This window comes from Medicago sativa, chromosome 2, assembly GCF_051527215.1.
Source record: "Medicago sativa cultivar Bolivia chromosome 2, Bolivia_mono, whole genome shotgun sequence".
NCBI classification, from domain to species: domain Eukaryota; kingdom Viridiplantae; phylum Streptophyta; class Magnoliopsida; order Fabales; family Fabaceae; genus Medicago; species Medicago sativa.
In genome coordinates this window covers 3,649,157-3,675,314 of record NC_140750.1, presented here as the reverse complement: position 1 = coordinate 3,675,314, position 26,158 = coordinate 3,649,157, and the positions used below count along the sequence as shown (strand labels likewise).

Here is a 26,158-nt window from a genome sequence, read left to right as displayed (position 1 = left end):
AGAATGCACACTTTGCTCGCCATTGCGAGTGAAGTTACTCGCCACTGCGAGTTAGGCTGTTAGTTGCCCAAAATTGTCCCGATGCGATCCTTTCGCACGTGTAGTCTTGAGATGACCTTAGAAGTAAGTTAGAGAGCTGTTTAGGATGCTTTCATAAGCTCCAGAAGTCTGTTATGGTGGCTGAAAATTAGAAGTGTTGCTGCATGAATGCTATAATGATGTTTTATGATATTTATATTGATGTAATTAATTCCTTATGTGAATGTTAACACATTCAAGCGTTGTTAATTGTTGTATGTTGCTGCTGTTTTCTGTTGTCGACTGTTAGTGTCTTGAGGTTGCATGAGTCGGTCTATGTTGTTGGAATTTAAGAAGTTGTCCATGATTATGAGTCGTATGAGTTGTACACGTCGTTGTCTAAGTTGTTGGAAGTTGAGTCCATTGCATACTCATATAAGTTGGTTGAGGGCTTGATGCCCTGGAATGCTTAGTCATTCACATGATTGGTGAGGGCTTGATGCCCTGGAGCTTTTGCTCACTATGTTGGGGGCTTGATGCCCTGAAGAGCCTAATTACGATCATATAAGTTGGTTGGGAGCTTGATGCTCTGTATTGGTACCAAATGCATTTGCATATCAAGAGGTTCATGATGTTTAAGTTGTCAAGATGTTGTCGAGTTGATAGAGTTGCATGGTCAAGGATGAGTTGTGTCGTCAAGTTGAGTGTTAAGTTGATTATGATTTGTGATGAGAATTAGTAATGGTATTGATGATTGTATTTGTTATGTAATGAAAAATTATGCTAATTGTTAATTGTTGATATGTTATTAATGTTTAAGTTGTTAAATGCATTTTATTGGATTATATGCTTAATGTATTGATTATGAAATCTCATCCCTTCTGCGTATATGTTGCCTCGACCGTGGGTAATGTGCAGGTAATAAAGATTAGAGGCGTTCATGAGTGGACTCTCAGTTGGTGTCTAGGTGCTCTGATACGTAACGGGATGGGGGCTTGCTTTTACTTCTATTCCTTACGTGTCTCTTTTATGAACTAATTTATGAGATTTTTCAATAAGGCCTGCGTGCCAAGACTTTTAAATGTTGAACTATTTTCCGCTGCAATAGTTTAAGATTTTTCATGATGTTGAATTTGAAGGATAATTATTATTATCCATTTTATGATTTAATTGAAGTATGTGACATTCCGTTGTGATCAAAATACTCTGATTTTAAATGAAATTTTCATGTTGGGAAAACGGGGTGTTACAATTGGTATCAGAGCAGGTCGGTCCGTCCGGCCAAGTAGTGAGTCAAGTTGTGTCGTTTTAACAGTTAGGATACCCTTATTGTGTTATTCTAATTGTTGTGTGTTGCGCAGTGAAGAAAACTGGAAGCTGCAAATCTTATCTGTTATAAGAGAACTAGAATGGCTGGAAGAAATGATGCTGCGATGGCTGCTGCCTTGGAAGCCATGGCCCAAGCTATAGGACAACAACCAAATGCTGGTGCTGGTGTTAATGCTGATGTGAGAATGTTGGAGACTTTTCTGAGGAATCATCCTCCTACTTTCAAAGGAAGGTACGACCCTGATGGAGCACAGACGTGGCTCAAGGAGGTTGAAAGAATTTTCAGAGTTATGCAATGTACTGATGATCAGAAGGTGCGTTTTGGTACGCACATGCTATCTGAGGAAGCTGATGACTGGTGGGTTAGTCTTCTACCTAACTTAGAGCAAGATGATACGGTCGTTACTTGGGCTGTGTTTAGGAGGGAGTTCCTAAACAGGTACTTTCCGGAGGATGTTCGCGGGAAGAAAGAGATTGAGTTTCTTGAGTTGAAGCAAGGTGAAATGTTGGTGACTGAGTATGCTGCTAAGTTCGTGGAATTAGCTAAGTTTTATCCACACTACACTGCTGAGACTGCTGAATTTTCTAAGTGTATTAAGTTTGAGAATGGCTTACGTCCTGAGATCAAGCGGGCCATTGGATATCAGCAGATCCGTAATTTTTCCGAGCTGGTGAGCAGTTGCAGAATTTATGAAGAAGATACTATAACCCATTACAAGATCAGGAATGAGCGGAAGAGTAAGAACCAACAAAATCGTTATAAGCCTTACAATGCCCCTGCTGATAAGGATAGTCAAAGGGTGAATGATGAAAGGAAACCGGGAAGGAAAGATACTAATGCTGAGGTTGTTTGCTACACATGTGGTGAGAAGGGCCATAAGCGTAATGCTTGTACTGGAGAGGTGAAACGATGCTTTCGTTGTGGTAGAAAGGGACATACTATTATAGAGTGTAAGCATGATGATGTGGTGTGTTTTAATTGCAATGAAGAAGGTCACATGGGTTCACAGTGCAAGAAACCTAAGAAGGCTCAAGCTAGTGGGAAGGTGTTTGCTTTATCTGGTACTCAGACGGAGGGTGAGGATCGTTGATCTGAGGTAAATTTTCGAGGACGAAAATTCTATAAGTTGGGGAGAGTTGTAACGCCCGTCTTAATTATTCGATTATTTAAAAATATATTTATATATATGATTTACGTGATTTTCATGACTGATATGTGTGAATTTTATGATTTATGAAGTTGAATGGGTTATATGATTTATAACTGAATTATGAGGGATATTTTGTTGTGGTGAAGTTGTTATGTTGTTATGACTTATTTTATTATTAAATAAAATAAGATTTGATAAATAAAATAAAAATATTAAAAATTGGGCTGTGTTGTGAGATGAGCAATTAGTAGTGATAAGAGTAATTAGGAGAGATAAATAGACAACAAAAGTTAGAAAACATAATACGTACGTTTTTGGAGAAAAAGGGAGAAAAGTCAGAAAAGAGGAGAACCAGAGGGAGAGCTGCGATTTCATCATAACCAGGTAAGGGTGAGACTAATTTTCAATATTATTAAGAGTATGATTCTATAGGATGAATTTAGCATGATCAGGTTAAGTTTTGGTGAGAATTTAGAATTAGGTTTAAGAACAATTTTGATGATTGAACCATGAACAGATGTTAGATTGATGCTAAATTAGTGTACTGATAAGTGCCAGGAAGTAGTACTTTTAATGTTTATTTATGGCACGTTTGTTACTTGTTTCACAAGTTATCCAGGGAAAAGCCGAGAGAAAAGTGAAATTTTGACCTTTTACGCTTTAGTCATCTTACTTTACCCATTTATGCAGGAATTGAGTGTCCAAACATCAAGCAAGTGCAAAAACAACAAATTTGGGCAAAGGCCAGCTCGCCATGGCGAGCCAAAGGCGAGCTAAATGGCGAGGACTTCCAGAGAGCACCAGGCCACTTCGCCACTGAGATGGCCATGGCGAGAAATTTCGCCAGGCGAAGCTCTGGCGAGGCAAAAGGCGAAGAAAGGCGGTTTGATCTGATTTTTGGTGACGTGGCAGAATCCCATTGGTGAAGAAAACTGAGCTCGCCATGGCGAGCAATATTCTGCCAGGCGAAATTGACTTTTGCAGATTTGTATAAAAGCTCATTTTCTCTCATTTCTAATAAGGAAGTTAGTTGTTATCTTAGTTTTTCTTATAGTTTTCATAGGTAGGTATTTCTTAGGGAGAAATAAGGTAGATCATATAGAGTGAGAGTGATTTTGGAAGTTGGATCTTTATTTCTTTGTTGAGACATCACAAGTGTAATGAATCCTTCCTTTTCAATCCATCCTTGCATGGCTTCCATGATGATGTGTAGCTAAATACCCTTTGTTGGGATGAGAGGTACTTGATCTTTGCTTAACATGTAATCTTTTGATTTTGCAAAATATGATTCTAGCAATTTATATTCAATATTGTTGTTATTCTTGTGTTAATGCTTTCAATGAGATTCAAAGATGATTTGGACACAAACTCTTGAATCTTGAGCTAGAATAGCAATATATCTTAGGTTAACTTACTTGACATCTTTGTTAATCTTGCGATAATCACCATAATCAAGAGCTAAATGCTTTCGTATAACTTAACCAGGCTGGACACGGTCGATTAGGTTATCCGATCGACTTTGTTATCGTTTAAGGAATTTGGACACGAATGTTTAAACGATAACTTAGAAATAATTATATCACTTTGGACACGAAGGATAGTTTAGAATTGATTGTGATAATGTTGCTTATGAAGCTAGAATTCATATGGATCAATTAGGTTACGTGTGACGCTTGGTTAAGGAACGCTACTCCTAACAAGTTTCAATCCTTATTTATCTCATCTTTTACTTTTTGCAAATTAGTTTAGATAATCACATTTCATTTCAAACAAACAAGTACTCTTAATACTTGGAATGATAGTCGATGTTAAACTGTCATTGATAACGCACTATTCCCTGTGGAGACGATACAAAAATACTTATCTTGTTTGATGCAGAATATACTTTCATCAAAATGGCGCCGTTGCCGGGGAATGGTGTTTAGTTATCATAGATAGTACTATTGATTTATCGCTTTAAGTATTTGTATATAATCCGTAAATAGTTTTCTTTATTTGATAGTTGTTTGTACTTACCCCTTGTTGATAAACATAGAAAAGTTTCTTGTTAGTTGTTTCCGTTTTAGGATCACCAACTAGCCAAAATCATGGCTGATCATGGTTACTTCAACTTCTATACTCCACCCGAGTATGAATCCTATCCTCAGTATCAGCAACATTCTTATGGAGATGAGAGATACAAGGTGATAGAAAATACTTTGAATATCTTCATGCAACAATCCATGATAAACATGCAAGATACCAACCAAAGATTGAAGACTTTATCACTTCAAATTGGGTTGATTCAAGCACAAATCATGGATAACCAAGCCAACAATCAATCCACTCTTGGAGAACAAGAAAATAATCCAAACATGTTTGAGAGAGTCGGAGAGATTGTTGAAGAAGTTGTTGTTCAAAATGAGGTAGTTACAATTGTAGATATTGAAGAAGCAACGGTGGTTGAGAAAAAGGAACGGTTACTAATCAAGGAAGATTTAATGGTAACAAGAGGGAAGAAGATGAACAAGGTAGAAATCGATCGAGTCATTGATGAAATTAACGCCTTGTTCAAACCAAAGCTAGGGAGGTCATGGACTCCAAATCTTTTGTTCCTAAAGTTCATGGAATTCCTACCAAAACGTAGGGTTTCGAAAGATGATGTGCTATCTGTTTCATTTTGGCCACCCTAACGGAAAAGGCGTCGAGCTAACGACGTTAAACAAGCGCTAGTTGGGAGGCAACCCAATTTTGTAAGTTTATTTATTGTTTTAATGCATAATAGGGTTTAGAGTCATTTGCATAACTCTAATTTTGTAAGTTTATTTATTGTTTTAGTAACGTATTGTGTTATTTTATTTTTGTGGCCATATTTCATTTTGAGCTATTTTTAAAAATTTGTGGAAGTTTATTTTGGTTATTACTATTGCTTGTTTGAAAGAAATTGAAAAAATGCTCAAAACTTCAAATTGCAATGTGCTTGAAAGATAGCCAAAGTGAGCATATCTCAGATGATTGATAATGATTCATTGTTGTGATTAAAGCGCATAGCCAAGGTACAAGTTTCCGGTTTTTCTAGATTTGTTTACTTGAATGTGAAACGGGTACTTTGCACAAATTTCACGTAATTTAGTTCTTCGCAATAATATATTTGTTTGTGAACCACGTAGTACTAGCCTAAAGTGAGGAAACCTCAAATGTTTGTACATATGCAAGGAGACCGGTATTCATTGTTTAACTCAGTTGTTTTATGTTAAATCAAATAATTGTTTTAAATTGTGTGAAGGCATGGAAGTGATCAAGGCACATTTTTTGTTTATGAGTGAAACTTACTTGACCACAAATAGCCTACCTTGTGAGAAGAGCGAGTACTTGCTAACCCACTTGAGCCAAATGAATCGGAGTCATCAATTATGAACTGTCAATTCATAAGCACAATGCTTGATGAAGTTGCCTTTAAATTTTTCAAAATTCAGTTCATTCTTGACGCACTTTAGGACTCTGATATGTTTTTAATTGTTGAACCCTAAAACTTCATTGTTTAATTGTCCCTTTTGCCTTAGAGTAGAGGAACATTCAATTAGGGTATTTGTTGATTCAAGTTGGGGAGAGAAGGTAGATGTAAATCTTATGTCAAGTACTATGGTGTAATTTTATCTTTGATCAAGACAACATGTTGTTGTAAATACAAAAAGAAAAGAAAAGCAATGTGTACATGAAAAGAAAAAGAGAAAGAGAAAAAGAAAGAAAAATCCAAAAAGAAAATAAGTTGTCAAGATCAAAGTGCTTCATGTTTAAGCACCAAGGGTTTGTAATGATTGGTAGGAAAGATTGTGAATTTTAATGGTTGATACAAGGAATGTTCCTCTTTGATAGGCTTTTTGATTTCAATTGCCCCACATATGACATTTCTTTTATAGCCAAGCCAAGTTATAACCCTCAAAGACCTTTTGATCCATGTTTTTATGCCTTTTGAAACGATTTTTGGATGGACACATAACTTGATTGGAATGTTAACTTGATTGCCGGATGTGTGTTCATAATCCTCATTCATTTGATTTCAATTGTTTATCTACTTTCATAGAAGTGTGTTAGGTGTGGTTCGTAAATAAATATATTATTGTTTTGAACTATTTGACATGTACTTTGTGTTTAGAACTCATTTCACATTTGCAGTGGATTGCCAGATAAGTCGGAAGCTTCAGACTTGCCCGCGCATATTTGTCAAATCATTCATCTGTAAAAGCTTTCAAAGTCTTTCTTACTTGTGTCTTGGCGTAGCTTGTTATGTTTTTGATATTTTGTTTGAGGACAAACAAAGAGTTAAGTTGGGGAGAGTTTGATAAGTGCCAGGAAGTAGTACTTTTAATGTTTATTTATGGCACGTTTGTTACTTGTTTCACAAGTTATCCAGGGAAAAGCCGAGAGAAAAGTGAAATTTTGACCTTTTACGCTTTAGTCATCTTACTTTACCCATTTATGCAGGAATTGAGTGTCCAAACATCAAGCAAGTGCAAAAACAACAAATTTGGGCAAAGGCCAGCTCGCCATGGCGAGCCAAAGGCGAGCTAAATGGCGAGGACTTCCAGAGAGCACCAGGCCACTTCGCCACTGAGATGGCCATGGCGAGAAATTTCGCCAGGCGAAGCTCTGGCGAGGCAAAAGGCGAAGAAAGGCGGTTTGATCTGATTTTTGGTGACGTGGCAGAATCCCATTGGTGAAGAAAACTGAGCTCGCCATGGCGAGCAATATTCTGCCAGGCGAAATTGACTTTTGCAGATTTGTATAAAAGCTCATTTTCTCTCATTTCTAATAAGGAAGTTAGTTGTTATCTTAGTTTTTCTTATAGTTTTCATAGGTAGGTATTTCTTAGAGAGAAGTAAGGTAGTTCTTCATAGAGTGAGATTGGTTTTGGAAGTTGGATCTTAATACTTTGTTGAGACATCACAAGTGTAATGAATCCTTCCTTTTCAATCCATCCTTGCATGGCTTCCATGATGATGTGTAGCTAAATACCCTTTGTTGGGATGAGAGGTACTTGATCTTTGCTTAACATGTAATCTTTTGATTTTGCAAAATATGATTCTAGCAATTTATATTCAATATTGTTGTTATTCTTGTGTTAATGCTTTCAATGAGATTCAAAGATGATTTGGACACAAACTCTTGAATCTTGAGCTAGAATAGCAATATATCTTAGGTTAACTTACTTGACATCTTTGTTAATCTTGCGATAATCACCATAATCAAGAGCTAAATGCTTTCGTATAACTTAACCAGGCTGGACACGGTCGATTAGGTTATCCGATCGACTTTGTTATCGTTTAAGGAATTTGGACACGAATGTTTAAACGATAACTTAGAAATAATTATATCACTTTGGACACGAAGGATAGTTTAGAATTGATTGTGATAATGTTGCTTATGAAGCTAGAATTCGTATGGATCATTAGGTTACGTGTGACGCTTGGTTAAGGAACGCTACTCCTAACAAGTTTCAATCCTTATTTATCTCATCTTTTACTTTTTGCAAATTAGTTTAGATAATCACATTTCATTTCAAACAAACAAGTACTCTTAATACTTGGAATGATAGTCGATGTTAAACTGTCATTGATAACGCACTATTCCCTGTGGAGACGATACAAAAATACTTATCTTGTTTGATGCAGAATATACAACCGGTTGACATTGCCCGCATCATTGCTGAAGAACTTAAAGATGTTGCTTTAAGCAACAAGGATAGGGTCCCTTTAGCCTTTCCTGGATTGATAATGGGGTTGATCATTAGCCTCCGCATTAGAATCCCTAGCCATGTCCATGAGGAGCTGCAGAATCCAATCACTGATGCTATCATTGCAAGGCACAGTGACAAAGAGAAAAAGGGTAAGAAAGGTACCGGAGCTTCCTCATCGCACCAACCTCAAGCTCCAACATCATCTGATGATTTCTCACACATGGACCCAGCTCAGAGGCAGTGTTTTACTTACACTTGGGACTACCTGGATGCTAACAAGCGGGCGATGACTTCATTGCATGACTCTATGTACCGGATGCAGCTACATGCCGGTTACCCACAGGTGGCAGACCATCAGGTTCCTTTCCCAGAGGCTTTTCAGGCTTATTGTGCTTGGCCTGGGGACAGGCCATTTGTCTATGGAGGGGGTGGTTCTTCAGATATGCATATTGATGATCCAGCTGATGATGATCAGGGTGGGGCAGATTTACATGATCCGGATGCAGTGGTGAGTGCAACAAATTCTAGTGAAGACACTCAGAGTTACGAAGAGGAGGAGTTTTAAGGAGCAGAACTTGAAAGCACATCTGAATTGAGAACATTTGAAGATGCTTTCAGTCAATTCCTTATTTCTAGAACTCATCTTTTATTGCTTTTTGTTAATTACTCTTTGAACTATTTGCTTCTGTTGATGTTTACTTTGTTATGTATGACTTTAGTACTTTGGGATATTTTGAATTATGTATTGTTCCGTACTATGGGATTATGTATTGTGTTATTGTTTTAGACAATGTGTTTAATTACGGGTTGTTAGTATTGTTTTAGTAACGTATTGTGTTATTTTATTTTTGTGGCCATATTTCATTTTGAGCTATTTTTAAAAATTTGTGGAAGTTTATTTTGGTTATTACTATTGCTTGTTTGAAAGAAATTGAAAAAATGCTCAAAACTTCAAATTGCAATGTGCTTGAAAGATAGCCAAAGTGAGCATATCTCAGATGATTGATAATGATTCATTGTTGTGATTAAAGCGCATAGCCAAGGTACAAGTTTCCGGTTTTTCTAGATTTGTTTACTTGAATGTGAAACGGGTACTTTGCACAAATTTCACGTAATTTAGTTCTTCGCAATAATATATTTGTTTGTGAACCACGTAGTACTAGCCTAAAGTGAGGAAACCTCAAATGTTTGTACATATGCAAGGAGACCGGTATTCATTGTTTAACTCAGTTGTTTTATGTTAAATCAAATAATTGTTTTAAATTGTGTGAAGGCATGGAAGTGATCAAGGCACATTTTTTGTTTATGAGTGAAACTTACTTGACCACAAATAGCCTACCTTGTGAGAAGAGCGAGTACTTGCTAACCCACTTGAGCCAAATGAATCGGAGTCATCAATTATGAACTGTCAATTCATAAGCACAATGCTTGATGAAGTTGCCTTTAAATTTTTCAAAATTCAGTTCATTCTTGACGCACTTTAGGACTCTGATATGTTTTTAATTGTTGAACCCTAAAACTTCATTGTTTAATTGTCCCTTTTGCCTTAGAGTAGAGGAACATTCAATTAGGGTATTTGTTGATTCAAGTTGGGGAGAGAAGGTAGATGTAAATCTTATGTCAAGTACTATGGTGTAATTTTATCTTTGATCAAGACAACATGTTGTTGTAAATACAAAAAGAAAAGAAAAGCAATGTGTACATGAAAAGAAAAAGAGAAAGAGAAAAAGAAAGAAAAATCCAAAAAGAAAATAAGTTGTCAAGATCAAAGTGCTTCATGTTTAAGCACCAAGGGTTTGTAATGATTGGTAGGAAAGATTGTGAATTTTAATGGTTGATACAAGGAATGTTCCTCTTTGATAGGCTTTTTGATTTCAATTGCCCCACATATGACATTTCTTTTATAGCCAAGCCAAGTTATAACCCTCAAAGACCTTTTGATCCATGTTTTTATGCCTTTTGAAACGATTTTTGGATGGACACATAACTTGATTGGAATGTTAACTTGATTGCCGGATGTGTGTTCATAATCCTCATTCATTTGATTTCAATTGTTTATCTACTTTCATAGAAGTGTGTTAGGTGTGGTTCGTAAATAAATATATTATTGTTTTGAACTATTTGACATGTACTTTGTGTTTAGAACTCATTTCACATTTGCAGTGGATTGCCAGATAAGTCGGAAGCTTCAGACTTGCCCGCGCATATTTGTCAAATCATTCATCTGTAAAAGCTTTCAAAGTCTTTCTTACTTGTGTCTTGGCGTAGCTTGTTATGTTTTTGATATTTTGTTTGAGGACAAACAAAGAGTTAAGTTGGGGAGAGTTTGATAAGTGCCAGGAAGTAGTACTTTTAATGTTTATTTATGGCACGTTTGTTACTTGTTTCACAAGTTATCCAGGGAAAAGCCGAGAGAAAAGTGAAATTTTGACCTTTTACGCTTTAGTCATCTTACTTTACCCATTTATGCAGGAATTGAGTGTCCAAACATCAAGCAAGTGCAAAAACAACAAATTTGGGCAAAGGCCAGCTCGCCATGGCGAGCCAAAGGCGAGCTAAATGGCGAGGACTTCCAGAGAGCACCAGGCCACTTCGCCACTGAGATGGCCATGGCGAGAAATTTCGCCAGGCGAAGCTCTGGCGAGGCAAAAGGCGAAGAAAGGCGGTTTGATCTGATTTTTGGTGACGTGGCAGAATCCCATTGGTGAAGAAAACTGAGCTCGCCATGGCGAGCAATATTCTGCCAGGCGAAATTGACTTTTGCAGATTTGTATAAAAGCTCATTTTCTCTCATTTCTAATAAGGAAGTTAGTTGTTATCTTAGTTTTTCTTATAGTTTTCATAGGTAGGTATTTCTTAGGGAGAAATAAGGTAGATCATATAGAGTGAGAGTGATTTTGGAAGTTGGATCTTTATTTCTTTGTTGAGACATCACAAGTGTAATGAATCCTTCCTTTTCAATCCATCCTTGCATGGCTTCCATGATGATGTGTAGCTAAATACCCTTTGTTGGGATGAGAGGTACTTGATCTTTGCTTAACATGTAATCTTTTGATTTTGCAAAATATGATTCTAGCAATTTATATTCAATATTGTTGTTATTCTTGTGTTAATGCTTTCAATGAGATTCAAAGATGATTTGGACACAAACTCTTGAATCTTGAGCTAGAATAGCAATATATCTTAGGTTAACTTACTTGACATCTTTGTTAATCTTGCGATAATCACCATAATCAAGAGCTAAATGCTTTCGTATAACTTAACCAGGCTGGACACGGTCGATTAGGTTATCCGATCGACTTTGTTATCGTTTAAGGAATTTGGACACGAATGTTTAAACGATAACTTAGAAATAATTATATCACTTTGGACACGAAGGATAGTTTAGAATTGATTGTGATAATGTTGCTTATGAAGCTAGAATTCATATGGATCAATTAGGTTACGTGTGACGCTTGGTTAAGGAACGCTACTCCTAACAAGTTTCAATCCTTATTTATCTCATCTTTTACTTTTTGCAAATTAGTTTAGATAATCACATTTCATTTCAAACAAACAAGTACTCTTAATACTTGGAATGATAGTCGATGTTAAACTGTCATTGATAACGCACTATTCCCTGTGGAGACGATACAAAAATACTTATCTTGTTTGATGCAGAATATACTTTCATCATGTACAGAACTCAGATATACCATAAGATGATAATTAGATGTTGAATTGAGGTTAGAATTAGGAGATTAAGTGAAAAGTTGGAATTTTTAGGTTTCTGGCCGTACTGACATTCATCGCTCGCACCTGCGAGCAAGAACACTCGCAACTGCGAGCTAGAACCCAGAACTCGCAACTGCGAGCAATGCAACTCGCAACTGCGAGTGACCTGTGAGCTCGCAACTGCGAGCAGAATAACTCGCCACTGCGAGTAAATACGTAGGAACCCAGAATGCACACTTTGCTCGCCATTGCGAGTGAAGTTACTCGCCACTGCGAGTTAGGCTGTTAGTTGCCCAAAATTGTCCCGATGCGATCCTTTCGCACGTGTAGTCTTGAGATGACCTTAGAAGTAAGTTAGAGAGCTGTTTAGGATGCTTTCATAAGCTCCAGAAGTCTGTTATGGTGGCTGAAAATTAGAAGTGTTGCTGCATGAATGCTATAATGATGTTTTATGATATTTATATTGATGTAATTAATTCCTTATGTGAATGTTAACACATTCAAGCGTTGTTAATTGTTGTATGTTGCTGCTGTTTTCTGTTGTCGACTGTTAGTGTCTTGAGGTTGCATGAGTCGGTCTATGTTGTTGGAATTTAAGAAGTTGTCCATGATTATGAGTCGTATGAGTTGTACACGTCGTTGTCTAAGTTGTTGGAAGTTGAGTCCATTGCATACTCATATAAGTTGGTTGAGGGCTTGATGCCCTGGAATGCTTAGTCATTCACATGATTGGTGAGGGCTTGATGCCCTGGAGCTTTTGCTCACTATGTTGGGGGCTTGATGCCCTGAAGAGCCTAATTACGATCATATAAGTTGGTTGGGAGCTTGATGCTCTGTATTGGTACCAAATGCATTTGCATATCAAGAGGTTCATGATGTTTAAGTTGTCAAGATGTTGTCGAGTTGATAGAGTTGCATGGTCAAGGATGAGTTGTGTCGTCAAGTTGAGTGTTAAGTTGATTATGATTTGTGATGAGAATTAGTAATGGTATTGATGATTGTATTTGTTATGTAATGAAAAATTATGCTAATTGTTAATTGTTGATATGTTATTAATGTTTAAGTTGTTAAATGCATTTTATTGGATTATATGCTTAATGTATTGATTATGAAATCTCATCCCTTCTGCGTATATGTTGCCTCGACCGTGGGTAATGTGCAGGTAATAAAGATTAGAGGCGTTCATGAGTGGACTCTCAGTTGGTGTCTAGGTGCTCTGATACGTAACGGGATGGGGGCTTGCTTTTACTTCTATTCCTTACGTGTCTCTTTTATGAACTAATTTATGAGATTTTTCAATAAGGCCTGCGTGCCAAGACTTTTAAATGTTGAACTATTTTCCGCTGCAATAGTTTAAGATTTTTCATGATGTTGAATTTGAAGGATAATTATTATTATCCATTTTATGATTTAATTGAAGTATGTGACATTCCGTTGTGATCAAAATACTCTGATTTTAAATGAAATTTTCATGTTGGGAAAACGGGGTGTTACAGGGAGAAGCAAAGAGTTATCGATATGACAAAGAGCTTGGCAAAGCCTGGGAATATTCTCACGGATTTGAAGGAAAGAAACAAAGAAAGTGTGACAGGCATCAAGCAAGTGTATAATGTACGAACTAGATGGCGCAAGGGACAAAGGGAGGACAAGACCGAGTTGCAATACTTGATTACAAAGTTGGAGAAGCATCGGTATGTCTATTTCACAAGAGCAAATAGCGAGGAAACCACTCTTGAAGATTTATTCTTTGCTCATCCGGATTCAATTGATATGCTCAACACTTTTCCCACCGTTTTGGTCATGGACTCCACCTACAAAACCAATACATACCGAATGCCATTATTTGAGATTGTTGGTGTCACCTCTACCAAATTGACCTATTCGGTTGCGTTTGCCTTTCTTTTCTTTGAAAGAGAGAATAACTTCATATGGACAATTGAGATGTTGGTTGGTCTTTTGACCTCAAAACACAACATGCCTAAGGTGATTATCACGGATAGGGACCCCGCTTTGATGAAAGTCGTTGCCGAAGTTCTCCCTAAAACGGACCATGTATTTTGCTATTTTCATATTGAGAAGAATGTAAGATCTAGGTGCATCATGGATTGTAAAGTCAATGCCAATCCTTCGAAAGGAAAAGGAAAAGTTGTTGCCAAAGAAGCAAAGGAAGCGGATGATGACAAGCAATGTGAGGTTGTTAAGAAAATAGTGAATGCTTGGAGAGATGTGGTTAACTCTCCTACGGAGGATTCATTTGCAATTGCATGGTTGACATTCAAAGATGAGGTATGCGGACCTTTTCCATTGTTTGTTAAATATGTTGAGGAAACCGTTTTGCCCCTTAAGAAGCATTTTGTGAGGGCATGGACGAATACATACTTGCATCTAGGGTGTAGGAGCACCAAAATTGTTGAATCGGCTCATGCACAATTGAAAAGATACTTGAGGAGTAGTGTGGGAGATTTGACAACATGTTGGGATGAAATAGACAAAATGTTGAAAAACCAATCGGTGAGATACATGGGAGTTTTGGAAGGAGCAAAACCGTCATGGGAGGAGCAAAAACCAAAATGTTGAAAAACCTTGTGCTTGCATTCTTGCCGAGAAGAGAAAGAAAAAATTGCCTATTCTTTTGGATGAAATACATCCTCATTGGCGAAGGTTAGGTGTAATTGGACAAGAGGTTGATGCCAATTTTTCCGTTATGGAGGAATGGAACGCCATTCAAGAACGTCTCAAGAGGGCCCCTTACAAGATGAAACTCTTCATCAAATACAAGTTACGTGAACTAGGGTTTCCGGAGGAGACAATGTTAAAGCCACCTCCGAAAAATATGTCCACTAGGGGAGCACCTAAAAGGGTGAAGGCTACACCGAAAACGAGGTCCACGGGTCGAATCCCCTCTAGGTGGGAAACTATTGATGCTCAAAATCCCGATAGTCAATGCTCACATGGCAAGAGTAAGTCTCATAAGACTAAAGGTTCTCGTCTTGGTCCTTGCTCCCGGTCACAAACTTCAACTCCTACTTCAAAAAAACAACCTTATTTGCAAATACCATACATTTCACAAATTCCAAATTTCATGAGACCTTACGTTGAAGACATTGTGAATGTTAGAGGTGATGGTAATTGTGGTTTCCGGGTCGTAGCTAGGCACATGGGATTTCATGAGGATGATCATGTTTTGGTTCGTCATGCACTTATTAATGAGTTGAAAACTCACAAGAGTGACTACTTGCCAATATATGCTACCGGTAGTGGTTGACCACTCCAGATATGGGTCACATTGTTGCTAGTTGCTACAATAGAGCGGTTGTTCTATTGACTTTGCCCGAATTGGGTGGTTCATGTGAGACATATTTCCCAATCCGGAGTGCTCCACCACTTAATGCACATTCCAACATAATGTGCCTTTGCTTGATTCCAGACCACTTTCTTCATGTGAAGTTGAAAGAAAATTGTCCGCTACCACCTCCTCCTAAGGAGTGGATGACTCACAAGATTGGTGATGCGGAGCAATGGCTTTTTCAGTTTTTGGATAGAAACGTCGCCTTCGATGAGCTCATGTCTAAGGAGCCCAAGCCGCCAAAGAAACCAACAAATGAGCACAATCCTATTACTTTGGACACCCCGGAAAAGCCAAAGCAAGAGAACAAAGTCATGGATGAAGATGGAGATTATGCACTATCACTAGTTTAGTTAGATAGGTTATGACACTTTTGGGTCGGTGGGTGTTCGTCCTATTTTTTGGTGGTATTACACCCCGACATATTTTTTGGTGGCCTATTGTGTAATTTTGATATTTATGGCCAATATGTAACTAATATTATATAAATATATGAAAAGAATTATTTTGGATCGTTTACGTGTCATTAAGTGTGTTTAAATTATTACGGGTCATTACCGGCGTATTTGTAAAATTTGGACCGTTTGGATCGTTTATGTGTGATTATGTGATTGTGAGAAAAACGATGTTTTTAATTAATTTTGATCAATTATGTCGTATTATCCGATAAACTTCTTAAACTGGTGTAATTTGGTTAAGTTATGAATGTGGCGTGATTACAGGTCTTTCTAGACTTATCAAAAGTCTATTCTGTTACTGCATGCATGCATGCAGTTTCTGCTTCTGCTATGAACGTGAGTTAACTCACGCCAGTGCAAATGGAAACGTGAGTTAACTCACGCACTCCATTACACTAACGCATGTTAACATGCGTTATTTTTTTTTTTACAAATAACACCAACACATGTTAACATGCGCAGTGTTTTCAACAAATAATACTAACGCATGTTAACCTACGTAACGCATGTTAACTTGCGTTAGTATTTGCACTAGCGTAACTTAACATGCGTAGGGGTAGTTTGGTATTTTACTTTGGGAATGAGCGAAACGATTTGGGTAAAGAGCAGGATTCCTTCTATAATGCCCAACAAGCCCAGTTGTGGGATTGAAAGAAGTGGGCTTTGGTCATTTGGTTTCGGGTCGAGTCCAACCCAAACTCAATTCCAATAACAAAATGACGAAAATAACCCTTGAATACCGTTTCTTTTATTCTCTTTCTTTCTTACCAGCCTGTCTGAATCGTAACGGCTAGTTACACGGGACTTTAAAATTCTTCGAACAATCTAAACTCGTTATTACAACAACAACAACAACAACAACAACGTTTTTGCTACCAAAACAAAAACCAACACTGTGTTACTGTAACGCTCTTCTCTTGTTAGCAAAATAATGTCAGAAAACCGATTCTTGCCGATAATTGAAGAAGAGGAAATAGAAATTGATGATGATTTTTACGAGAAGATCGAAGCACCTAAGTTCGTCGACCTCACCAAACCTGATAAACGCCGTCCTGATGATGACCGTCACTGGTTTTGCGCGCGCTTTGGTAATTATTTTTTTTTATTTTTCATCTATGAAGCACCGACACAGACACCGGATACAATAATGGCATGTGTCCGGTCAGAGATAGACGTGTCTTACATTGGATATGTCTGTTGGTGTAGTGTTGTAGATGTTTTCATTTTGAAATCACAATACAATTCTTTAGCTACGCTTTAAACTTTGTTGTTGATAATTGAAACTCAATCCTCAGGATGTGACCAAAAGCATGAAGAAGAGTTTGATTCTGAAGCAATTTACAAGAATTTTGTTCTTCGGGTATGTTCTTGACTTATAATTTTATTGATTTTGGTTTTGGTCGTAAAAAGGATTAATTAGTAATGAGTAATGTGTAACGAGTATTTCTCAAATTTGTCTTGGATTTTCAGGTTATGGCAGCTAGAAGTCCCAATGTTCGTCTTAGACAAGCGTTGAGTCGAAGAGAAAGAGAAGCGAGGTAGCCAACTATTAACACTCTTGTTTTGTGAACAAATTTTTCAAACTATTTCTTAGTATAGTATTAGTAAGGTAGAGTTGGTTTTGAAAATGGTTTTCAGATGCAATCTAGGACATATTTGGATAAACAGCTTGATCCAGCTCTTACAGCTTAAGTGTTGTCATATAAGTGCTTAGGCAGGTTTATAAGCTGTTTGCATAAGTCATTTTGAAGAGATTATGAAAATAAGCTATAAATAGCTTATGAACATGTCATAAGCTGTTTATGTAAGCTCGCTCTCAAAAAACAGTATCACAAGTGCTTAGGCAGGTTTATAAAGTCAAATAAGTCAATCAAAACATGCCTCTAGTCATAAACATCAAGGTTTTTAGTGTCTATGTCCTCAACACATATTTGACCGCGACTCTCCATAATATCAAGAATCCTGATGCGATTGGACTTAAAATCTTGTGTAGTAGAGCTTTTCAAGTGACACAGTTTGTCAATGTTGTTGTTTTTCAGTTCAAATTTGAAGTGCCCCAATACAGCTCCTGCAAAGCCAAGGATGTCAAGAATGGCCTTTATTTCCTCCTTGTCACACAAGGTAACTGAGAATAAGGTGAAAGTTGTCAAACCTCTTTCTAAGGTTGCTGCAACCCCAAAAGCCAAGGTGAAGCAATCACCCTCCGTGAGTAAGGCTTTGACCACTCCAAGGAATCAAAAGAAGGTTTCTAATTTGGAACAGTTTAGAAGTGTTCAGAACAAGAAATCAATGACAGTTGCTGTGTCAAAGCCTAAGAGCAGGGTAGTGGCCAAGGCATTGGTTTTTAACTCACCAAAGAAGGTGGCTGGAACGAAGAGTTCTGTGGAATTGAAAACATCCATGAAAGCATTGTGTTCTGCAATGAAGAAGCTTGAATTTAATGGAGTGAAGAAGAATGGAGAAGGATGTAACAACTCATTACCAGTGGCTTCCTGTAGAAAGGTGCAATTTAAGGGACGAGAGGTTAAAAGCCGTGTGTTTGATTCATTGTATTCTAGTAATCGAAACGAACCAGAAAATAACACTGTTAAATGTCTAAAAGAGAAGAAAGCGAAAGCTATGGAGAAAAACCATGTTCCCGTGTCACATGAAAGTGACTCTAGTGAGTTGGAGATGGAAAAAAAATCAAGGAGTGACTCTCTAGAAAGAGGAGAGAGTTCAGTTCTAACTTTGTCAGAAGCTTCTAGAGATGATATTACCTCACTGTCAAGTTCGAAAGAAGAAGAGAAGAGCTCAGTTCTAACTCTGTCACAAGCTTCTGGAGATGATGCTACTTCACTGTCAAGTTCGAACGAAGAAGAGAAGAGTTCGGTTCTAACTCTGTCAGAAGCTTCTAGAGATGATATTACCTCGCTGTCAAGTTCGAATGACGAAGAGAAGAAAACTATTGAAGAGAGTGAAAGTGAAGAGAAAAGGATCACAGTCTCACACAAGGGAAGAATTCCTGAAGCCAAAAAGAGAGAGGCTGTAGGAAGTTCAATGTCTTCTGATGATAAAGAAAATGAGATTCAACTTAATGAGAATGATGACAAGGAAAACTCTTCAGCGCCTTGTGAGAATATGTAAGTAATTTGATTGGTCTCAAAATATGTTGGGTACCCAATTATGTTTTATTCTGGCTCTTTTGTGTTTCTTAAACTTCAAGTAATCATTAAAAAAATTGTAGCAGCAGAGATATGAGCACCATCAATGACGGTTTCAAAAAGAACATTCTTGGAAGCAAGCAGGAGGATGGAAAAATACAAAAGGTTTGGCCTAGTTTAGAATCTCACTGATGTTGTTTTAACTTCCCACCTACTTCATTGATAATCTTTATGACCTTGAAACAGAAATCTACATCGACAACAACTGGTTCTCAAGTTGTAAAATACAGAAAATTAAAGCCGACAAATCCTAAGCCGTTTAAGTTCAGAACTGATGTAAGTAAGGGCTTCTGTTCTCATTGGCTTATTTAGTTTAGAAGTAAGTTGCAATAATCTAGCGTGTGATTTATGATATATTGTAATGCTGCAGGAAAGGGGAATTCTCAAAGAAGCAAAGCTGGAGAAAAAAATCACATCACCCTTGAAAGAAATCACTGCTAAAGATGGCAAAGCAATAAAGAAACATAAGAATGTAAGCAATTAAGTTTCATTGTGAACCTCAATCAATCTTTCATTATTTGTTTTTGTATATCTAAAATTTGCTTTTTCTTTTATCTTCCTTTCAGAAGAATGAAACTTGTACAGCACAAAGTGATCAAGACAATTATAGCAGTTGCAGCGAAAATTCAAACCGAACAACTCAACAAAATCAAACTGTAAGTTAATGCACATAAGGTCCTGCTTATTGCTAAGCACCTGAATTACTGCTTGCTTAATATTCTTTTTAAAGACAGTGGCTGAAACTTCCTCAAAATTTTGTGTAGGGAAACATTCATAGTGACAACAACTACAACAGCAAAGTGCAACTTAAATTATCTGCTAAAATACCTAACAGAAATCCTGGTTCTAAACTTCAGAAACATGTTGATCTGGATGAAAATTTCAAAAGAAAATCCAAAATGATGCAACGTAATGTTGTAATGCCTCTAAGGTTGGAAATTTAAGAAAAAAGCTTCATATTTTCAATCTATTATAATATGGTCTTTGGAATTGGGAAGTTACTAATAAAAGTGTATCTTGCAGTGTTTTGTCAAAGAAGAAAGAAAAAGTAGTTCTTGCAACGGCTTGTAAACTAGGTGTCATTACTGAAAAGCGTTCAGACACTGTAAAACCTAAGGAAACAACAAAGCCACGTAAAAATGATGCATCTTGTTCGCAAGGAAGGAGAACTTTGACTGTCCCAAAGGAACCAAAATTTCATAGTCTCCATGTGCCTAAGAGCTGCACCACCAGGAAACCAACTTAGATATGAATGTAGTAGAGCTTGGTGTTGTTCAATATGATCATTGAATTTTGTTGAGTGGTTTTGGTAAATTGAAGAAAACGATGTGTTTGTTGTTGTAACCTGCTAGATAGATGAATTTTTTTATACTGCTATCCTGTATTAGCTTCATTCATATACGATGTTTGTAATGATAATAACAAGTTATGTAATTGTGCAAAAAAACGAAAAACATTTAATTTGGTTGCCTTCTATTTCAATCGAAGAGTAATTTTTTAAGCTTAGATGATTTCAATACAATCATTAAAACTCAAACGTATGAATGATTCCAAACCACCAACACAAAGCTGTGATCACAAGCATTGAAATTCTTGTGTATTTCTGTTATGACAATGACGAAGTCAACTTTTGCAATCATTGAACAATGAGTTGTGTAAGATTGATTTGATTCATATACAAGGTTTGTAATGATAACAAGTTTGTAATTGTGCAAAAAAAAAAAAAAAAAAACATGTAATTTGGTTGCCTTATATTCAAGGAGTCATTTTTTATGCTTAGTCGATTTCAATACAATCATGAAAACTCAAAGTTATGAATGATCCAAACCACCAGCATAAAGCTGAGCTGGGATCACAAGCATTAAAATTCTTGTGCATTTCTGTTGTGACAATGATGAAGGCAACCTTTGCAAAACATGGGAAGGATGAATCTGATTAGTCCCCAACCAACTGCACCTTTTGTTTTTACTTGGTTGTCCACTCACTTTAGTCCCCTTTATTCTTGATTTTGTTTTTCAATTTCTCATTTGCTGCCACAAGTTCAGCAGCTATGCCTGGTTCATTGGCGGAATGTCCTGCATCTGAAACCACCTGTATTTCATAGTATGATTCAGTAACTTAACCAAGTTTTGCTCAAGATTAACTGGAAACTTTCTTCTTGAAAAGAATAAATAACAAAACCGTCATTTGGCATTTAACTTTCAATTGGCGTGAATTTAAGCGAGACTAATGACCAAAAGCAACACTCTCTTCTTACCCGAAAATCTGCCTCTGGCCACGCTTTATGAAGATCCCAGGCTGACATCATAGGGCAGCAAACATCATATCGTCCCTATAAAGTCAAGATTGAAGATCATAAGAATCTGAATTTTGATGTAATAGGATGGAGCAAAAGTGATTTACCTGCACGATTGTGGTGTCGATATGCCTTATTTTATCAACTCCGTCTAACAAGAATGAATCGGATGAAAAGAATCCCTTGTTGACGAAATAGTGGTTTTCAATCCTTGCAAATGCCTGATAGAAAAAAATATCCTTTGACATCACTCATAAGTCATCATGCAAGTTAAAGAATCTCAATTATAAATTATGAAGGGAAAGAATTGTAGACTTGATATTTTAAAAAAGGAAGAGAAGAAAAACCCCTATTCTTCCACTTATACTGCGGCTTTGTTTGGCAACACCGATAAACTAACTTGTATAGCTTATGTGACCGACCTATAAGTTTGTTTGACGAAAATAGAGGAGTTTAGTAAACGAGCTTGTCTCAGTAGCTAATGGCTTTTCTTGGGAAGCTAATTTAAATGTCATTTCAGCTTATAACTAAATTATTTTTTTCTATCTGCTTTACAATTTAACTTGTGGATGCATGACTTTAAAATTATCTTTGTCATCATTAAATGATAGAAAAGTAACTACAAATTGCCTAAGAAAGCGAGGGGCTCTTAACAATTAAGCATTAAGATGTAGAAAGAAGGGCAATGCATATGCCTTAAGGGTACAAATCCTGGTTTGTCAAATTCTTTTCCTCATTTTAGAGAAGAATAATCTGCAGTTGTCACCACTGCTATTTAGTGTCAACCTAGAGAGATCATAGAACATTAACTATTTCTCTATAGGGGGATAAAAGGTTTTCCGCAAACACGGCATAATCCAAGACCAAATAAAAAATTCACCGTGTACTGCATTTATATGCATTAGAAATCTGTAATATCCGTGCCTTAAAATTGTTAGAATCACACAAGAAAATTGCAGTATTATTAATTTATATGAATTGCGTTCAAACTGCAAACTTTTACAAGCAACACCATACCATTCTCAAGACTGCATATCGGGAAATCAAGAGAAATTAGGAATAGAGAAGGGCTTTATGACATAATTTTAAGAATGATCAGCCACAGCATTTTATCAGCCAAAATCCATGTAATTCCTCATTCGATAAACTTACCAGTGAAAAGTAATCATCGTCTCCTCTTTTGACGGTATCTTCATTTGGACGAAGATGGGCAGTCATCATTTCCCATTTGGTCCATGCTCTAGCGGCAGCATACTAAGAACAAAGATATAGGTAAGTAATCAACAAAAAATATTTTGGCATGATTTAGAAACTGGAAACAAAAAAAGAACAATTCAGGACCAGTCCTTTTTACATTTTTAACAAAGAGATTGGTACCTGAAACCCCATCCCCTCAAATAAAAAGAAAAGAATCCATCATGTAAAAATTAAAATGGCATTAAACTTGTCAATATAAACAAGAAAAGCCCTCTGATAATCCAGTCAGGTACATTAACAATTTCGTATAAAAACTTGCTATTCGTCAAATCCGATACAAAGACCTATTATTGGTATTGGTAACTGGTAAGGATAAACTTTTAAAGCCGTTCAATTATCTTCAACTATACGTATGATGTTCCTAGAAGTGTTCACGCCAATAGATGTGAGTAATAGCCTTGACACCAAAATAACATTAAAAAAAACAAAAACAAGCATTATGACTGTCGGGGGAAAATGAAGAAGGATAGCTCAGAAACCAGACAAAGAGTCACCTGAGTTTCGATGTCATCAGAGTTTAATCTCTTCTTATAAGCATCAATGAAACATCCTCTCTCCTTTTCTGGAATAAGATCTCTGAATGGCTCCCAAGCTGACATGAGAAAAATGCACAAACTATTAACCACTTAAAATCATAATTTTTTTAAGAAGTAGAAATGCCATAGATCACAATCAAATCAATTATTATATTATGCAAAGCTACAATAAAAATACCAAACTAACAACAAAAAAGAATAAAATCAGTTAAGTTATCATAAACAATGCTTCTTTCTCACATTCCTCATGAAAATAATTTTAGTTCTCACATGCAAAGAAACAGATATAACCTAAAGCTCCAGGCTTATTCTATGTATCAAACAAGTCAAAAATAACTTTACATTTTAAAAGGAAGGCTTATTATGCATGACAATTACTCAAACTTAATTCACTAAACAGACAAATAAAAAATAGTCTAATACCATCAGGGTATATTGCAGCAGCACCACCCTCATAAAACCAATCAATCTCTTTCTTCCTTAAAAGGAAGATTCCCCTGAGGACGATGCCAGTAACCTTGTAACAAAATAATAAAATATATTAAAAAGCGAACAAAATAACATGGAGAAAACTCCTTAACTACAGATTACACATCTTCAACGATACTAATACAACATCAGCATATTAAAAGTTAGACACATGTTTTGTATGATGTAAAAGAAGGCGATGAAAATTAAAACATGCTACACACCTTGTCTGGGTGAGATTGGCTGTATGCAAGAGCAAGTGTGCTTCCCCATGATCCACCAAATACCTGTATATTATATTATATGGTTAAAAAAATCATATACCATTACATAAGAATCTTAAAATGTATGTATGGTGATAAACAACCAGAGGTGAAAGATGACCTGCCATTCTGGAATCTGCAAATGTTTTCTTAATTTTTCAATGTCATCAATAAGGTCCCATGTGGTGTTATGCTCTAAGCAAGCATGGGGTGTGCTTTTCCCCGCACCTCTCTGGTAAAGAGAAAATTAGTAATTCCCAAACCTGGATTCACAATTATTACACACTACTCTAGAGTTTTGAAACTAACCTGATCAAATAGTATGATTCGGTAAAATTCAGGATCGAAAAATCTCCTATTACTCGGGGAAGTTCCCCCTCCAGGGCCTCCATGTAGGAATACAACTGGCTGCCAGGAAAGTGTTTATAAAATTATGAATCAATATTTTTTAGTCTATATAGAATAAAATGCATAAAATCAAGGGATAAGCGGCCCGAGTAATCAGGCTAGAGTTTGGTTGAAAGATAAGTAAATTCTGCCCAAATACTGTTCCAGCCGAGATTGTTCTGGCCCAGAATATTTCGGTTTTCCAAATTGGCTCCCATAAAAACATGAGCCAGTCCACCACAGATGAACTACATATATCAATTCCAATAGAATGGTCTACGGAATTTATCATCTTGAATTCTACATGAGGCTTAATGGAACAAATTCAACATTACAGTTCATTCATAGCATCAATAAACAATCCACATGTAACCATTATATAACAGTGCCTCACATTCCAGTCTTCATCAATCAATATATACACACAAAAGCCTACTCCATAGATAAAAATCAAGAAAAGTTTAAAACTTTGTTATTAAAAACTTCAAATGGTTGATCGCCAATTTAGTCTCTGAAATTGTAGGCGTCGGGCAATTCAATCCCTAACATAAATGAAATTTCAAAATGACCCCCCAACGTGTCTATTAATAATTTGAGAAAAATTAATTAATTGAATGTAATCACATGGGTCAGTCGTCTCAGTATACTTATTGAACACCAGACACGCCTTTGATCAGAGGTGTCGGTGCTACACAATGGATGATTTTGAATTTTAGGTATTTTCAACACTAAATTGATGGTTGACTCTAGAAATATACAAGTACTCACATGGCCAGTGGGATTTCCAGATTGCTCCCAGTAGATAGTGTGAAGATCTGAAACCTTCAAAAAACCAGTGGTATAAGGTTCAATATCTGGGTACAAATTTGTGTTGACTGGTGAAATTTCTTCCTTTTGTGAAGCCATCAAAGAAGTAGTAGGAGGTACTGAGTGGATTTGATTATGATGATGATGATGATGATGATGAATGTTTTGCACACCAAAAACCAAGTTCTTTCTTACTGCATATAGAAATAAAATAAAAAAAATCAGAAGAAAGAGATTAAATGAATGAATGAATCCAAACAAAGCCTTAGAGTACAGAGGAGGAAGTTACCTGAAGAAGAAGTGGTTTGGTGAGAAAATTGTAGTAGTTGTTGTTGTGAGGTGAAAATTAGGGAAGTTGAAACTGAAAATGTAGTATTAGTTGTTGAGAATGGAAGTGTACCCAAAACAAAACCCAACTTCATTCTTTGTTATTAACGTTTTTCCTATTATTGCTTTTCGGTTTTGGGTTTGGTAGGTAGTGCCTACGTAAATTTCACATGTTTGTACTGGTCATCTTTGTAAACCTTTGTCCTTTCTTCCTTTCAATTTTCAAATGTGTTTATGAGTTTGTTAGATTGCATTTTGGTCCCTTAACTTTCTTAAGTTAGAAATTTTCTTCCATCAACTTTTAATTGATCCCCAACTTTACCCTCTTCTGTAAAAGTGACTAACAAATGAATGAAAACCTTTTAAACAAGCATTGTTAGAGGTTGCATTTGTTAAGTTATAAACGTTTGTCTCTATGTGAAATCCACGTGAGAATTAAAACAAGACAAAGTAACCTACTAAATTCACGAATAATGGCTTCAAATTCAGCTTCGTCCATAGTCATATAACTTATACAATCACCAACTTTGAATCTAGCTCAAAAATTACATAATTCGAGTTGAGTTCCTACATCCACATGACACATGATAACTATCATAAGATCATATACTTCTCAACTTCTATATTAAGCATATTTTTTATTTATCTTAAGACTTGAATTTTAGGGACATTTTTATTTGACCGTTGACAAAGTTGATGGTCCCGTGTAGAATGTTACGGAGGAAGTTGGTCACATGTAACATGTCTTATTAGGTAGAAGTATTTGTGTGTGAACCATTTAATTTATTATTCTTTGGTATGGTTCAAAAAATTCTTCATTCATTTGATATTTTGTATTAAAAAATTATAGAGCATTTGAGAAGTCGTTGATGGCTTTTTTCA

At 36.4% G+C, this 26,158-nt stretch overlaps 5 protein-coding genes across 7 annotated transcripts; 4 read left to right on the top strand and 1 right to left on the bottom strand.

Moving 5' to 3' along the window:
* The first annotated feature begins 609 nt into the window (after positions 1–609).
* Positions 610–2,556, top strand: LOC146943703 (uncharacterized). The gene has a single exon (XM_085741957.1). It carries the CDS (start codon positions 1,428–1,430, stop codon positions 2,436–2,438), a length of 1,011 nt encoding a protein of 336 aa, XP_085598083.1. The 5' UTR covers positions 610–1,427; the 3' UTR covers positions 2,439–2,556.
* A 10,890-nt stretch (positions 2,557–13,446) lies between these two features.
* Positions 13,447–15,193, top strand: LOC146943702 (uncharacterized). Its single transcript, XM_085747730.1, has 2 exons — positions 13,447–14,439; positions 14,537–15,193. The coding sequence occupies exons 1-2, from the start codon at positions 13,447–13,449 to the stop codon at positions 15,191–15,193; spliced, it is 1,650 nt and encodes a 549-aa protein (XP_085603856.1).
* An 11-nt stretch (positions 15,194–15,204) lies between these two features.
* LOC146943701 (uncharacterized) lies at positions 15,205–15,627 on the top strand. The gene has a single exon (XM_085747729.1). The coding sequence runs from the start codon at positions 15,205–15,207 to the stop codon at positions 15,625–15,627; it is 423 nt and encodes a 140-aa protein (XP_085603855.1).
* A 941-nt stretch (positions 15,628–16,568) lies between these two features.
* Positions 16,569–20,438, top strand: LOC146943700 (neurofilament heavy protein). 3 transcript variants are annotated; one of them, XM_085741983.1, is made up of 10 exons: positions 16,569–16,820; positions 17,028–17,092; positions 17,203–17,270; positions 17,772–18,854; positions 18,965–19,040; positions 19,122–19,211; positions 19,306–19,407; positions 19,502–19,591; positions 19,700–19,866; positions 19,959–20,438. In XM_085741983.1, exons 1-10 carry the CDS (start codon positions 16,664–16,666, stop codon positions 20,179–20,181), a joined length of 2,121 nt encoding a protein of 706 aa, XP_085598109.1. In that variant the 5' UTR covers positions 16,569–16,663; the 3' UTR covers positions 20,182–20,438. The 3 variants fall into 3 exon arrangements, with proteins under 3 accessions (XP_085598109.1, XP_085598108.1, XP_085598107.1); XM_085741982.1 differs by having other exon boundaries at positions 18,962–19,040; XM_085741981.1 differs by having other exon boundaries at positions 18,959–19,040.
* A 125-nt stretch (positions 20,439–20,563) lies between these two features.
* PIP (proline iminopeptidase) lies at positions 20,564–25,437 on the bottom strand. The gene is made up of 11 exons (XM_085741984.1): positions 25,239–25,437; positions 24,911–25,143; positions 24,065–24,163; positions 23,877–23,987; positions 23,717–23,779; positions 23,448–23,541; positions 22,983–23,080; positions 22,384–22,485; positions 21,339–21,452; positions 21,193–21,267; positions 20,564–21,026 (listed from the first exon to the last, which is right to left on the bottom strand). The coding sequence occupies exons 1-11, from the start codon at positions 25,369–25,371 to the stop codon at positions 20,922–20,924; spliced, it is 1,227 nt and encodes a 408-aa protein (XP_085598110.1). The 5' UTR covers positions 25,372–25,437; the 3' UTR covers positions 20,564–20,921.
* Positions 25,438–26,158: the final 721 nt, after the last annotated feature.